The 13360-nt window shown below is 41.9% G+C and overlaps 1 protein-coding gene across 2 annotated transcripts in view; it reads left to right on the forward strand.

The window, feature by feature from the left end:
* The window catches only part of AKAP8 (A-kinase anchoring protein 8), an 81129-nt gene that overhangs the window by 55114 nt on the left and 12655 nt on the right, over positions 1-13360 (forward strand). For both annotated transcript variants that reach the window (XM_033924076.1, XM_033924077.1), the window contains 3 exons: positions 3480-3621; positions 9018-9111; positions 9399-9529. In XM_033924076.1, the coding sequence (XP_033779967.1) occupies positions 3480-3621; positions 9018-9111; positions 9399-9529 (367 nt within the window). The remainder of the gene's footprint in view (positions 1-3479; positions 3622-9017; positions 9112-9398; positions 9530-13360) is intronic.

Below are 13360 nucleotides of genomic sequence, written 5' to 3' on the forward strand. Positions count from 1 at the left end.
ATGATAATCCAATAATTACTCATTACAATATTCTATTAATGGCCTCCAAACCTCCTGAAAGTTATTAAAATTACCTTTCTGCAAGGCTAACATTCTTTCCATCTTGTACATATGACATAATGAATTCCATCAAAAACTATAATTTAATCTATTCCAATTTTTCCAATTAAATGTAATTGCTGAATGGCAACTCCTGTCATAATAAGTAATAGCTTATTATTCTTTGCAGAAATTTGACTTTTCTTCCTCATTGACATTCCAAATAATATGGTATCATAGGATAGAGCCACAGGATTTTCCAACAAACACGATTTGGCCCCAAATCGATGTCCAAAAAACCAAAATGAATGGACAATAAATGATTTAAAGTCCCCACCACTCTTCATCCCTCAGCAAATTTCCTGTCTCAGATTTTTTTCCTCCCCATGGTACTTTTCCCTTCTTGGTCTATGTTCTATCTTCTCTCTGAATATGGCTTCTTTTACATAAAGACATGCTGCCACTCTGTCCCTATACAATATGGTCTCTCTTAACCGCTGTCGTATTTGGACTGTCTTGGGGCACAGGTGTGTTTTACAGATCTTTATACACTGCCATTCTTTAAAACAGCAATTTACAATCAAAACTCAACTCCAGTAAGAGAAAGTAAAGCTTAGAGATTCTGCCATGGACCCTCCTATACCCAACACAGGAGAAGCTTGTTCCTCAAAACTTTGAGAGACATAGTAGGCCTTAAGACCTGCATCAAGCCTAGTCAGAGAGAGAAAACCTTTTGAAGATATTTTAGAATTGAGTTCCAAAGCAATGAGGCTAAAATGTAAAATAGTGGATAATTTCATAATGCTCTTTCATCCTTTATTGAGTATTTTACTATATTGCCTTTCTAAACATGCAATTGGAGTGATTTACAAAATATTAGTTACAGAAATCAGGGGGAAAAGTACAACTCTTGCCATGTTGAATGATTGGAAGCGATGGGGAAAATGCAAAATAAAAATGCTTTGTGTCTGGTTGAGGTGAACTGGGAGGAGAAAATCAAGAGAATGGAAAGATAGTGTTGACCTACTGAACACAAAATCTGGTGGGAGTCTAGGATATAATCGTGGAGTCGAGGTATGGTGGAAGTCCAGCATAAAGGACTTTGTGAATCAGAGTAAAGATCTTGTCCCTGTGATCTCGGCCCCATCCGGTCCCTGCAAGCTCTGTTCGTGTCCCCGCCAACCATCTGATCCCATCCGCACAAGCCTCGAATAGTTTTATACTAAACTTATTTTATTAAAGTATAAAAAGAAATATTCTGTACAATTGTCATTTTATAAATCAAAGTTCTGGCTGCCAAACTAGAGAAACAGATCTTTAGCTGGCAGGGCTTTGCTTATAAATGTTTATCAATACAACTAATATACTACTTTATCCTAAAGCAAAGAAAGAAAAGAAATAGAAACTTTTTTCTACCTTTGTTGTCTGGTTTCTGCTTTCCTCATCTTCTCGTCATTCTATTCCTTTCATCCACTGTCTGCCTTCTCTCTACCTCTTCCATATGGCATCTGCTCTATTACTGTGCCTTTCGCTTCCATCTCTCCATTCACCCCCCTCCAATTCCCCTATAGTCTGGCATCTCTGTCTTCTTCCCTTCCATCTTTCCTTCTCTCTCCTTCTTTCCTCCCCTCAGATCTGGTATCTGTCTCCCCAATCCAGCATGTGCCCTTTTTTTGTTATCCTCTCCTTTCATCCAGTATGTGCTCCCTTCCTCAATTTCCTTCAGTGTCTTCTCCCCTCTCTCTCTTAGCCACTAACATGCAGCATCTGTCACTCCCTCCCTTCCCCCCCTCTCTCCACTTCCTTCGAGCATGTTCCCTCTCCCTCCTTACCCATTTCCATGCAGCGTCTGCTCCCCACCATTTCCCTTCAGCGTCTGTTCCTCTCTCCTCTCCCCTCCACCTCTCTCCACTTCCCTTCACGCAGTCCAGTAGCCCCCTATCTCCCTCCTTCCATTCTCTGGCAATTTTGTCTCCGAGCTGCCCGAGCCTTTCATCAAGTTGCATGCGGCTGCCCAAAACTTCTCCTCTGTTCTTCTTCACTCAGAGGGTGGTAGACACCTGGAATGCGCTTCCAGAAGAGGTGGTAGAGCAGAGTACGATTTTGGGTTTCTTTTTTTTTTTTTTTTATTCTTTATTGATTTTAAAACTTTCATCAAGTGTACAATAATTGCAATACAATAACATAGATTTAATCACTTGTACATCTTAACGTTATATCTTATAATTGCAAATATAACCCTCCCTCTCCCACCCTGAAATCTCTTTAGTAATGTTATTTTTCATATAATAGAAATCCTCCCCCCACCCCACCCTTATCTTACATATTAAATATAGAAATATTAGAAAAATGGCATTAATCATGACAAAAGGACGTTAATGGTTCCCAAATTTTAATGAAGTTTTTATAATTTCCATTAACTTCGATTTTGGGTTTCAAAATGGGATTGGACGAGTTTCTGAAGGAGAAAGGGATTGAAGGGTACAATTAGAGGATTACTATACAGTACAAAATGCTTTAGAGTAATAGATCACTTACGGATCGTTGACCTGGGGGGCCGCGGCGGGAGCGGACTGCCGGGCATGATGGACCTATGGTCTGACTCGGCAGAGGCGATGCTTATGTTCTTATGACGCAACGTCCTGTTTCTGGTTGCGTCAGAGGATAAATTTTAAGCAGCTGCGTGCGACTAGTTTAAAGTTAAAATTGCCAGGGAAGGGAGGGAGATGCCCAGACAGCGGCGGTCGGAAGGAGGGAGGGGGCTGCTGGACTGCGCGATTAGAGACCGCGTGGTCCACTGGGCGGTGAATGGCCTTGTCCCCGTACCCATGGCGACCACTTCCCCCCCCCCCCACCCTGTTTTCGGCAGTTTACCTGCAGATAGCTGCGGGTAACAGCCATCATGTCATTCTGTATTACTAACATCGTAGAGTGAAGTCTTCAAAGTGTCTTTGGGGCCAGGTTTCACTTTTGTGCTAAATTAGTGACCTGCAAACTTTTTTACTCAGTGGCACAGTAAACTCCAGGCCGTAGCTGGAGGGCACCCAGAAATGCGTGGATGTTGTGCAGTTGTGACGTCGTCATGTCGACGTCTGCGCATGCGCAAAGACCCTGCAGACAGGGCCCTGAACTGCCAGTGGGGGATGCTGGAGCAGGAGAGGCACCGGTGAGAAGAGAAGCGGGTACCTGCTAACTGCCTACTAGATGTGCCTCTCACCACAAGAGGCACGTCCTGTAGGTAGTCAGCTGGCGATTGTGCCTCTCCTCGCCAGCGTCTCATGGCACACCCAGAATCTCTATTAAAAGTAAGCTTTTTTTGTACAAATTAGTAATGCAACAATGTTAGAAAAAAAATTGTAGCTTTTAGAATTTCAGATAAAGGCTCTTGAACCTGTATTTAGGGATATGATTAATTCTGATGCTATTTTTTCTTGTCACAGAATTCAATTTGCCTGCTCTATTTGCAAGTTCCGAAGCTTTGAAGATGAAGAAATCCAGAGTCACCTACAGAGCAAGTTTCACAAGGAGACTCTACAATACATTGGAACAAAACTGCCAGATAAAACTGTGGAATTCTTGCAGGTAATAGAATAGCATGGTCATCTTCATATTGTATCTTGCTCACAGTGAATAGCAAAACTGCAGATTTGCAGACATTCATGAAGCTGGAGACTATATCCGTGAGTTTTGTTGATCATAAAGGATACATCCAGTAAGGGCTACTTGAGAGTAGGCTTTAACAGTTCTCCCCCTCCCCAATCCAGGCATATATTCAGCCTAGAACCTTCTTAAAAAATAAAAACATGAGATCTGTGAAGGTTCTTGGTACATTGATGTACATGTCTGATGTGACCTTAATCCCAATGGTGATAAAAGATCTTTGTGTTAGAGGAAGTCACATAATTATTTTTCATACATGAGGTGCATTTTAAGTGATATTGCCTTCATATTGATGGTGGAATATTCCATATTGAATGGACCAGGGGTCCATGCTCGACCTCCAAAATGAACAAAATTTTATTATGTTGTTTCCTATGGTCTCTAAGAAAACCATGCAACAATTTTTGGCTAGATCTCTTACAGGTTCGTTTGCTTGTTACATAAAAGGGTGCCAAAGATGGCTCTGTATTTGGGACCTTAACTCTGACCAAAACAAGGCCGGGTCCAAGATGAAACAGGATGACTTCTGTAGCTCTTTCAAATGACATAAAGAAAAACATTAGAGATTACACAACAGAAAGATTTGCACCCCCCCAAAATGGTGAACATTTATATAAAAAGTGGCATCACGTCTTTGTCATTATATTTTTGCTTCCAGTTAGCTACTATACCTCCTAGTGCAAATCCTAGGCTTACGTCATGGGCCAAGACTACTGGCCCAGTTATTTCCTGAATCAAAGTATAGATCAGGAGCAATGAAGAGTCAAAGTAGGCCTTAAATGTCTTATTGTAACACTTTTCACATAGTTTGCTGGCCCATAAAAAGGGAGGCAAGCTCATGTTAGGTTCCGTATTTTGCACAGGAACTTAGTACCAGGGGTTGTACTAATTCACAGCACCTGGACTCAAGTGGCTGTTTTGTGTGTTGCAGAGCATGGCACTCTAAAGGTGGTCTCCATTCAGCTGCATGTAAGTCTCAAACCAGTAGAGATCAAGCCGAGAAATTGTGCATGATTTAGTTTGAGACCCTAGTGAATGTCCACACACAATTTTAATCAATTTGGAGGAGGTCGAGCGTGGATGATTGACCTTGGTCTATTTGTTCCCTAAATTCATTTTTCAGTGCACTTCAGGTGGAGTGTCTGTGCCTCAAGGTATCGGTGATCTTCTCTAGTAGAATTGGAGAGTATATTGTAATGTACAAATGTCCATTTCTATATCGCTTGGTAGACTGTTATAGTCCTTACGAATGGGTAATATGCCTCACTGCTACCAGCATATTATTCACACCTGAAGGTTAGGCCTCTCTGATGTCATAAAGCCTGAACCATTATCTGCAAGAAATCATTCCAGCCTGAACCATGCAAGAAGAGAAAGAAGAAAACATCTTTGCTGTTTATGCCTGATGCATTCTGGGTATGTACCAAAACGGTTTTCTAGTCAAGGACATCCAGCTATGCCTACATGCTCAGCCGGTGTAAATCTTGGGGGAGGCATTGCTCCTGTGCTGTTCTTATCTAACGAAGGCGCCTCTGTTTCACGGCCTGTGCGAGACTCTATACAAAAAGGCTATTCATCTAAGTTATGTTTCTGGATTGGTCCGGCGAGGTCATCTGACGAGAACCAAATAGAAGGTGCCTAATAATTAAATAGCCTGTGCTAGGATGTGAAGGAACTTGCATCTTATCATAGGTGTTCTCTGCACATCTCTATAATAATTAAGACCTGAAAAGTTACTTCTTGTGACTCTCTGCCTGAGAGAGAGAAATTGGACTTTCTATAGATCTGGATTTTTGGTGGAATTCAATTTGTCATATATATAAAATGGAAAAAGTATTGGCATTACAACAAGGTTATATTAAAAAATTTAATAAAATATGGGGACCATTGACAAATTATTCTATTGATCAGATATAATAACACATGTATAGAACATATAGAAGGGGTAGGGAGGGAAAACTATTGTAATATTAATATGATATAAAATTCTGATAAAGGGTTTATTTAATTCACATTGTAAGAACATTTAATAATAATTTCAAGTGTTTTTTTCATAATTGAATGTATTACATGTATTTCACTTGATGTAAGAATTTAAAAAAAGAATAAAAAATATTAAAAAAAAAAAAAAAAAAGATCTGGATTCCATCACATAAAGGAAACGTTTGCTGCCAACCTAATTTACAGCTTTTCCAGTGGCTGATGGACTGTTCCTAATCAGAAAAATTTCCTTATCTGTTAAGCGGAGGAAAGACGCCGATTCCTTCTCCCCGATTTTGCCGAGGCCTGATCTATGTGGTGAGAATAAGGAATTCTATTGTCTTTTCAGCTGGGTTAGAGAGAGAATTCTATTGTCTTTGGGACAAGGAAGTGAAGTACCTGTGGTGATAAGCTATATTTTTAGTTGCTGCTAATCAGGAATTATTATTATAAGGAATTATTTAGAGTGTAAGAATTAGTTTTACTCATTTATCTAGCAAGTGTGGTGTGAGAACTATGTACTGAGTTTCATATATGTATTCAGAGACATTGTGAACAAATAATTAGTTTATTATTTACTGCTGGCTTATGAATTATATTTTTATATTTCTAATAAAGCTCTTCTTCGGAGATGGTCACCTCAGAGGCACAGTCTAGATCACTCTGTTCAGCTTCTGGGTTTAGCTCGGGGCAGTCTTCGCTGGTGGCTTCAGACCCCCATCTTGTGTAAGGGGCGAGTCTGGATCAGCCACAGTGGATGGTACTGCTCACGGATGCCAGTCTTCTCGGTTGGGGAGGGGGGCTCAGTGTCCAGGTCACTCAGCTCAGGGCACCTGGTCCATGGAGGAGGCTTCTTGGTCGATCAATTTTGCTAGCCTTCCAGTCCTTTCTGATGGGCAAGTCAATCAGTGTTCAGTCAGACAATGCCACGGCGGTGCCCCCTGCACCAGGAGCACTTTGGTGGCGCAGGAAGCAACTCTGCTCATAGTCTGGGCGGAGTCGCACCTTCAAGAGATCTCAGCATCCCACATAGCTGGAATGGAGAATGTTCAGGTGGACTTCCTTAGTCGTCATGTGCTAAATCCCAGAGAGTGGTATCTAAGCCCCATGGCCTTTCTGTTGATAGAACAGTCTTGGGGTCAGCCGCTCATGGACCTGATGGCCACAAGTGTCAACGTCAAAATGCCCTGCTTCTTCAGTCATCGCAGAGGCGGTCAGGCTGAGGGCCTGGATGCTCTGGTTCAACCATGGCCAACTGAGGGACTGTTGTATGTGTTCCCTCCATGGCCATTAGTGGGCAGAGTTCTTCTCTGCATAATTTGCCATCCGGGCCTTGTGGTTCTGGTGGCTCCAGATTGGCCTCGACGACCGTGGTACGCAGATCTGGTGAGGCATCTGGAGGCAGATCCTCTTCCTCTGCCTCTCTTGGATGACCTTCTAACTCATGGTCTTATTCCAATGTTCGATCCTTTTGTCTTACGACTTGGCTCTTGAAAGGGGTCGCCTAGGTAAGAAGGGGTATTCAGATAAAGTGATCTCTTGGGGTCCCAGAGGCTTTCCACCTCTTAGGCTTATGTGAGGGTTTGGCGTCTATTTGAGAAGTGGTGTGATGCACGTGGAGTGGTCTCTTTTCGTGCTTCCCTGCCTACTATCTTAGAGTTCTTGCAGGATGGCCTAGATAGGGGACTGGCTTGATCTCTCCGGGTTCAGCTTGCGGCCTTGTCAGCCTTATTGGGGTTAGTGAAAGGTTAGCATTTGACTGCCATTCCTGATGTGATTCACTTCTTGCGGGCGGCCAAGTTGATCAGACCTCCTGTGCGGCCCTCTGTTCCATATTTGGATCTCAAACTGGTTCTGTCAGTACTAGTGTGCCCTCCTTTTGAACCATTGAGCGACTGTTCTTTGAAGGACCTTACTCTTCTTGGTGGCCATTACTTCAGCTAGACTTGTTTCTGAGCTGCAGGCTTTCTCTTGTAGGGCTCCCTTGGAGTTTTCTAGGGAGCGGGTTGTCTTGAGGCATGCTCCTTCCTTTTTGCCAAAAGTGGTTTCTCCTTTTCATGTCAATCAATCTGTAGTCTCCCAGTGTTGGGTTGTCGGGAGAGCTCTTGAGCAGAGGCGGCTGCGCAAGTTGGATGTCAGTCAGTTCCTTCGCTCTTATGTGCAGAGGACCTAGGAGATCAGGAAATCAGATCATCTCTTCGTTCTTCTAGCAGGTCCTTGTAAGGGAGATGTCGCTTCTAAGGCTACTATTTTGCGCTGGATTAAGGAGACTATTGCTTCCGCTTATCTTCTGAAGAAGAAGCCTGTTCCTGACTTTCTCAAAGTTCATTCGACTAGGGGTCAGGCAGCTTCTTGGGCTGAGTCTTCTCTAGTGCCTACAGTGGATATTTGCAAGGCTGCAGTTTGATCTTCTCTGCATTCCTTTGTCAGACATTACCGTGTGGATGTTGACATGTGTCGGGACACGGTATTCGGTGAACGTGTTCTGGTGTCAGCCCTTTGGGGGTCTCACCCTTGATGGGTACTGCTTTGGTACGTCCTATTCGTAAGGACTATACCAGTCTACCAAGCGATACAGAAGGAAAAATTAGGTTCTTACCTGCTAATTTTTTTTCTATTAACTTGTAGAATGGTATAGTCCCTCACCCTGTCTGTCATTGTGTGGTGTTTGTAGGTTTTTGTTTGCGTGCAAATTTTGAATTTTTCTGCAGGTTCTAGTATTTTTTCTAGGGCCGGGAAGAATTAAGAACAGCGGCGATGGTTCAGCTAGCTTAGCTGGTGAGCTGTGGGGATGTTTTACTTCCAGGATCCAGTTCTATAAATGTTCCAACAGTTGTTTAAAGATGTTTGTTGTTTTCTTACACTTCTGTTTGGAGTGTCATTTACTGTTTTTCAGTTAAGAAATTTCCTAGGTTCTGCTTGGCTATTCAGCAAACTGGAGTAGCAAGAGGGGCATGCTATACAGATATACAAGTTTGATCTCAGTCTCCACCTGCTGGTAGCAGTGAGGCATATTACCCATTTGTAAGGACTATACCAGTCTACAAGCTAACAGAAAGAAAATTATCAGGTAAAAATCTAATTTCTCCTTTCATTCCTTTGTGAAATATTGGGGGTTTTAGTCAGCATCAGAATATTATCAAAATACCTCTGAAACTACAAACAGAAGGTGAAGTAAGTTTGGCCTTTTTTTTTCTTTGCTGTATAGTTTTGAGATCTTTTGGTTTTAAGATAAAACTATGTTGGATTGCACACACCTGTCCTGTTCTGGGGTGTATGAGAGTTTTGTTGTCTGAGGACTTATGCATTCTTACAGAGCTTCTGTTTTCTTCTTCAAGGAGTATATTGTAAACAGAAATAAAAAGATTGAGAAGCGGCGTCAGGAGATAATTGAAAAAGAGGGAATTAAACAAAAACCAGACCTGTTTAAGGGTGAGTGCAAGAACTTAGAAGATGAAGCATGTCATGCTCTAGTACTTTGAGAACTGAAGGAAGTGGGGTATATTGGATCCCTGGGTGAAGAGTACTGATAAACTACCTGACAGAAGAAGCCTTTTTTTCTATTAGGCATGGCTTACCATTCATAAAAGCTGATCTAAAGTTGAAGAATTAGCTTTTCTACCATTCAGTGATTGTGTGGAGGCTTAGAGGTATAAATGGCTATTCATCTGCATTCCCTTTTCACAAGTAGTGACATGCATGCTGCTTGATTCTTTCAGGTATTGGCCCAGAACATTTCTTTAAGAAGATTGAAGCTGCTCATTGTTTGGCTTGTGACATGTTAATTCCTGCCCAGCAGCATCTCCTGCAGAGGCATCTGAAGTCTACAGAGCACAACATAAACCGCAGAGTAAGTTTCTACACGTTTTTTTGGTAGAGATGCCAGGATTGGGGGTCTCATGATTCAATAAGTGTGTTATTACTGAACCAGAGAGCTGTCCTAGAGGGATTGCATACACAGGGCCTCTGCCAAGAGACGAGAACACCTGTTACAGGTAAGCAACTTTGCTTTCTTCCCATTTAGTACTGCAAACAGATCCATAACAGGCAGTCCATTCGAGTTAATCATGTTTTCTTCTTCTCGATTCAGGGACTTGACCACTCATGGAACTCCAGCAAGTGGTATCTTTGTTACAATGCTCTTTCCTGTCCAATAGCTAACTGTATAGTTATCCCGCAAGAGAACCCTTCCATGTATTCTGATAGTTCCAGAATCCGATTTTGTTCCTCCGTGCTTATTCTAGTAGAACATAGCTACTTGGCTACTTGAACAAGTGCAATGTTGTTGGCTACCCAGTTTCTGAAGGGCCATATATAGTAGGTATTCGGTAGCATCCTTATCGCCAAGGAGATGATATAAATTCTCTGTAAATAGCAGGGGAATGCTGCCATACTTGTTGGTGAAGTCCTCTGACTGAGCCTGAGTGCCAGTGCTCTCCCCTAGCTAAATAAGCTTTTGAGCGTACTGGGCATGTGCAGGAGTCCCTACACCTATAGCGCCTCCCCTCAGCTTGTCAGTTTTGTCTCTAGTAATGAATAGGAATGAGACGAGGGGATGGAGGGCGGGCAAGTGTGGCAGCATTCCCTAGCTGTCTACGGAGAACACCTGCTACAGGTAAGCAACTTTGCTTTCTCCAGAGATGAACAGGGGATATGGTGGCACTCTTGTTGGTGAGTCCCAAGCTGAAAGAATGAGATGGATGGTGGAATAAAAAGTCACAGTGCAAATAAGTTCCGTAAGACTGACTGACCAAATTGAACATCTTGTGCTAAGCTCTGATCCAATATATTGACAGTTTATTTATAAATATATTTGATTCGAAACGGTTAAAGAATGTTGGCTATAGAATGGGAACCTGATGGTAGTAGAGTACGCTATATGATCTAGAATGCAATATGTCAAGCTTTATGCAATCTTAAGAATTTCTGTCAGAAGATTATAAATGATATTTAATAGACGAAAGAGGAAGGAAAAAATGCAGACAATTTTACATTAAGTGAAGAATAATTGCGGAGTTACAGAAGTTCATGTAAGACTAAAAATGTTATGAAGCCGCTTCATGAGACAAGTTCTCAGGAGGAGGAGTATCCTGTGATATTGACTGATGGAAGGTTCCTGTCACCGGATGCTTTTGTTGAAATGCTCGAAGTAAGGAATGTAACAAAATGCAAGCATAGTATTGTTGGAATTATGTGGTCATGGTGAGAATGCTCTGAACTACGGAGCTTTCAATTTGGATACTATGGAAGAAAGACAACCGGCTTTGGAAGATTTGATGTGAAATATTATATTGGAATAGCAAGCTGACGTGACTACTAAAGGTGTTCATTGGAGGAAATTGCCGTATGGTTATGTAGCTATCAGCCCTTCCTCCCGCAGCTATGATGACATGTACAACACACTGTGCCAAACAGTTTAAACTATCTCCAAAGTGAAATATGGTCAAGGTGAACTGCTCACATGAGTAAATAAGACATCGTATGTGAGCATTTGAAAACAAAGAGGGAGGAGTTCCTATCAAATGGAAGACGTAATTCTATGGGATTTATAGGGGCATCGTGAGAAGACTTTACACTACAGAGCTTTGTAACTGGATAATTTCACAAGAAGACTGCCGGCTTTGGAAGATTCTCTGCAAAACTGGAAAATTCTGATCTGTGATCCCTTGACTGAGTATTTTAAGTTTACAGAGGAATGACAGTTAGTTTTAAAAATATATGAATTGACAAAGGATAGATTTTGCATAGTTGTTTACTTGCTTCCAATAACCTCAGATTCATTGTTTACATGGAAAGGATCTTGAATGAAATTTTTAATGAAGTAGGATTTATTTTATTAAGTAATTGAATTTATATTGCATTTTATTCCTATCCAGCTATTATTAATTTTATTTCGTTCTCTTGAATAAGATGGATCAACTATTAAGAATTAATATATTTATTTATGATAAAATAAGATAAATGAATTTACCAGGTCAAATAAACAATGAATAATATTTATGGAAATATTATATATAATAACATATTTATTATTAAAATTACTAAAGAAATATATTTCAGCATTAATTTGGTTGATAATTGAATAGTTATATTTGAGATAATTACTAGGGGCTGATCTTATTTTATTTAAGTAGATATAATCTTCCCCATTGATTGAAAAGTAAAATGATAATAAGATGTCAAGGGTTTATTGATTGTGGTTTCATATTATGTTACAAATAAGATTAATATAAACTTGAATATTTTAATATAAAATTGATTTATATTTGTGGTCTGTTAGGGATTTATCTTGATTTACCTGATTTTATATGTGCAGTTCCAAGTCTTCATTGTCATTATTTAGGGAAGGGAGATAGTAATGGGGATAGTGATGAATTGATGAGGTGTATTATGCAAAATGAAATAATATGGAAAATGGTGTATATTCATATTCTTTAGCACTCTCCAGACCAGTAGAGGTTAATCTATACAATCTTTACAATTGGTATATATCCAATCATAACCAGCAGGTGGAGACTGAAAACAAAACTGTGGGACAGTATATAATATACTCCTTTCTCTATTTACATCAGTCTTCTTTCAGTCTGCAGCAGGTGTTGAGTGATCTGTACCATCTCCCTTGGTGTAGGGCTGTTGGAATTTGTTTAGGGGGTTTCTAGTCCCTGTTTTTAGCCGGACAGAATTTGGGCGGGCCCTGTTTGGGGGTCCGTCTGACCTCGGGGGTGTCAAACCCGGCGGGTCTCAAGCGGGGTCCCTCCCCCCCACTTCCTCCATCTCCCCACATTTTTTTAGAGGAGCCTCAGCAGTAAGCCTTGCCCCCTAAATCAAGCAAGGCATATTGCTTTGAGAGCCTGTGGAGTCTGTTCTAAAAAAAAAAAAAATCCTGAGGTAGTGCCGGTCGGCAGGGGTGCTTCCCTGTCAGTTTACTGTATTTTACTATATTTTTGCACTAACCGGCACTTTTTTTCCTAGCTAGGTTGTGTATGGAGCAATTGTGCCCTTCTCCGGGGGAGTGTGACACAATTTGGTCCAGCCGCGAGGCACTCGCAGCCGGCCTGAACTCGGCGGTTTGGGCCGATGTGGTCATGGAGCTCTGTTGGCAGCGGCTGCAGGCATCCAAAGCTCCCCGGCCTTAGTTCCTCGTGAGCCGGCTGAAGGCAGTGAGGCAGCCCGGTCTGTTCTCACTACCTCCGGAGGGATACCTCCGGAGGGATTCCTCGAACCGCCGACGATAGGGGAAAAAGGATTCCCTCTCAGCTGATTTTTCAACAGCTGATGCCGGCTTGCCTGCTTTAGCGTCTGGGATAATTTAGGTTTCCTAGATGCTACAGGTCCTGGAGGGGTTATTTTTGGCGGGATCTTCTTCATTTTGACAGACAGTTCCCTCCATTTTGTCTGCAACCTCAGGTGACCTTCCCCCTGTATTGCAGACACAGGGGCAGATTTCAGCAGGGACCCCTGCTGGGGCAGGGAGTCCCTGGGGACCCTCAGGGTTTTTTTTGCCCCCAATTTAATTTCTTTCTTTGTGCAGACAATTGGGGGTCCCACGTGTACCTGGAGGGTTTCGGGGGTGGTTTCCCTCCGTGCCCCCTGTGGCTTTGCCTCCCTCTTTTTGTTTGGCATCCCCTCTTCCTCCTCCAAGCGCCCGCGGGGGGCTTAGATTATAAATTGGTGGTCGGAG

This window comes from Geotrypetes seraphini, chromosome 16 (genome assembly GCF_902459505.1).
Source record: "Geotrypetes seraphini chromosome 16, aGeoSer1.1, whole genome shotgun sequence".
Classification (NCBI taxonomy): Eukaryota; Metazoa; Chordata; class Amphibia; order Gymnophiona; family Dermophiidae; genus Geotrypetes; species Geotrypetes seraphini.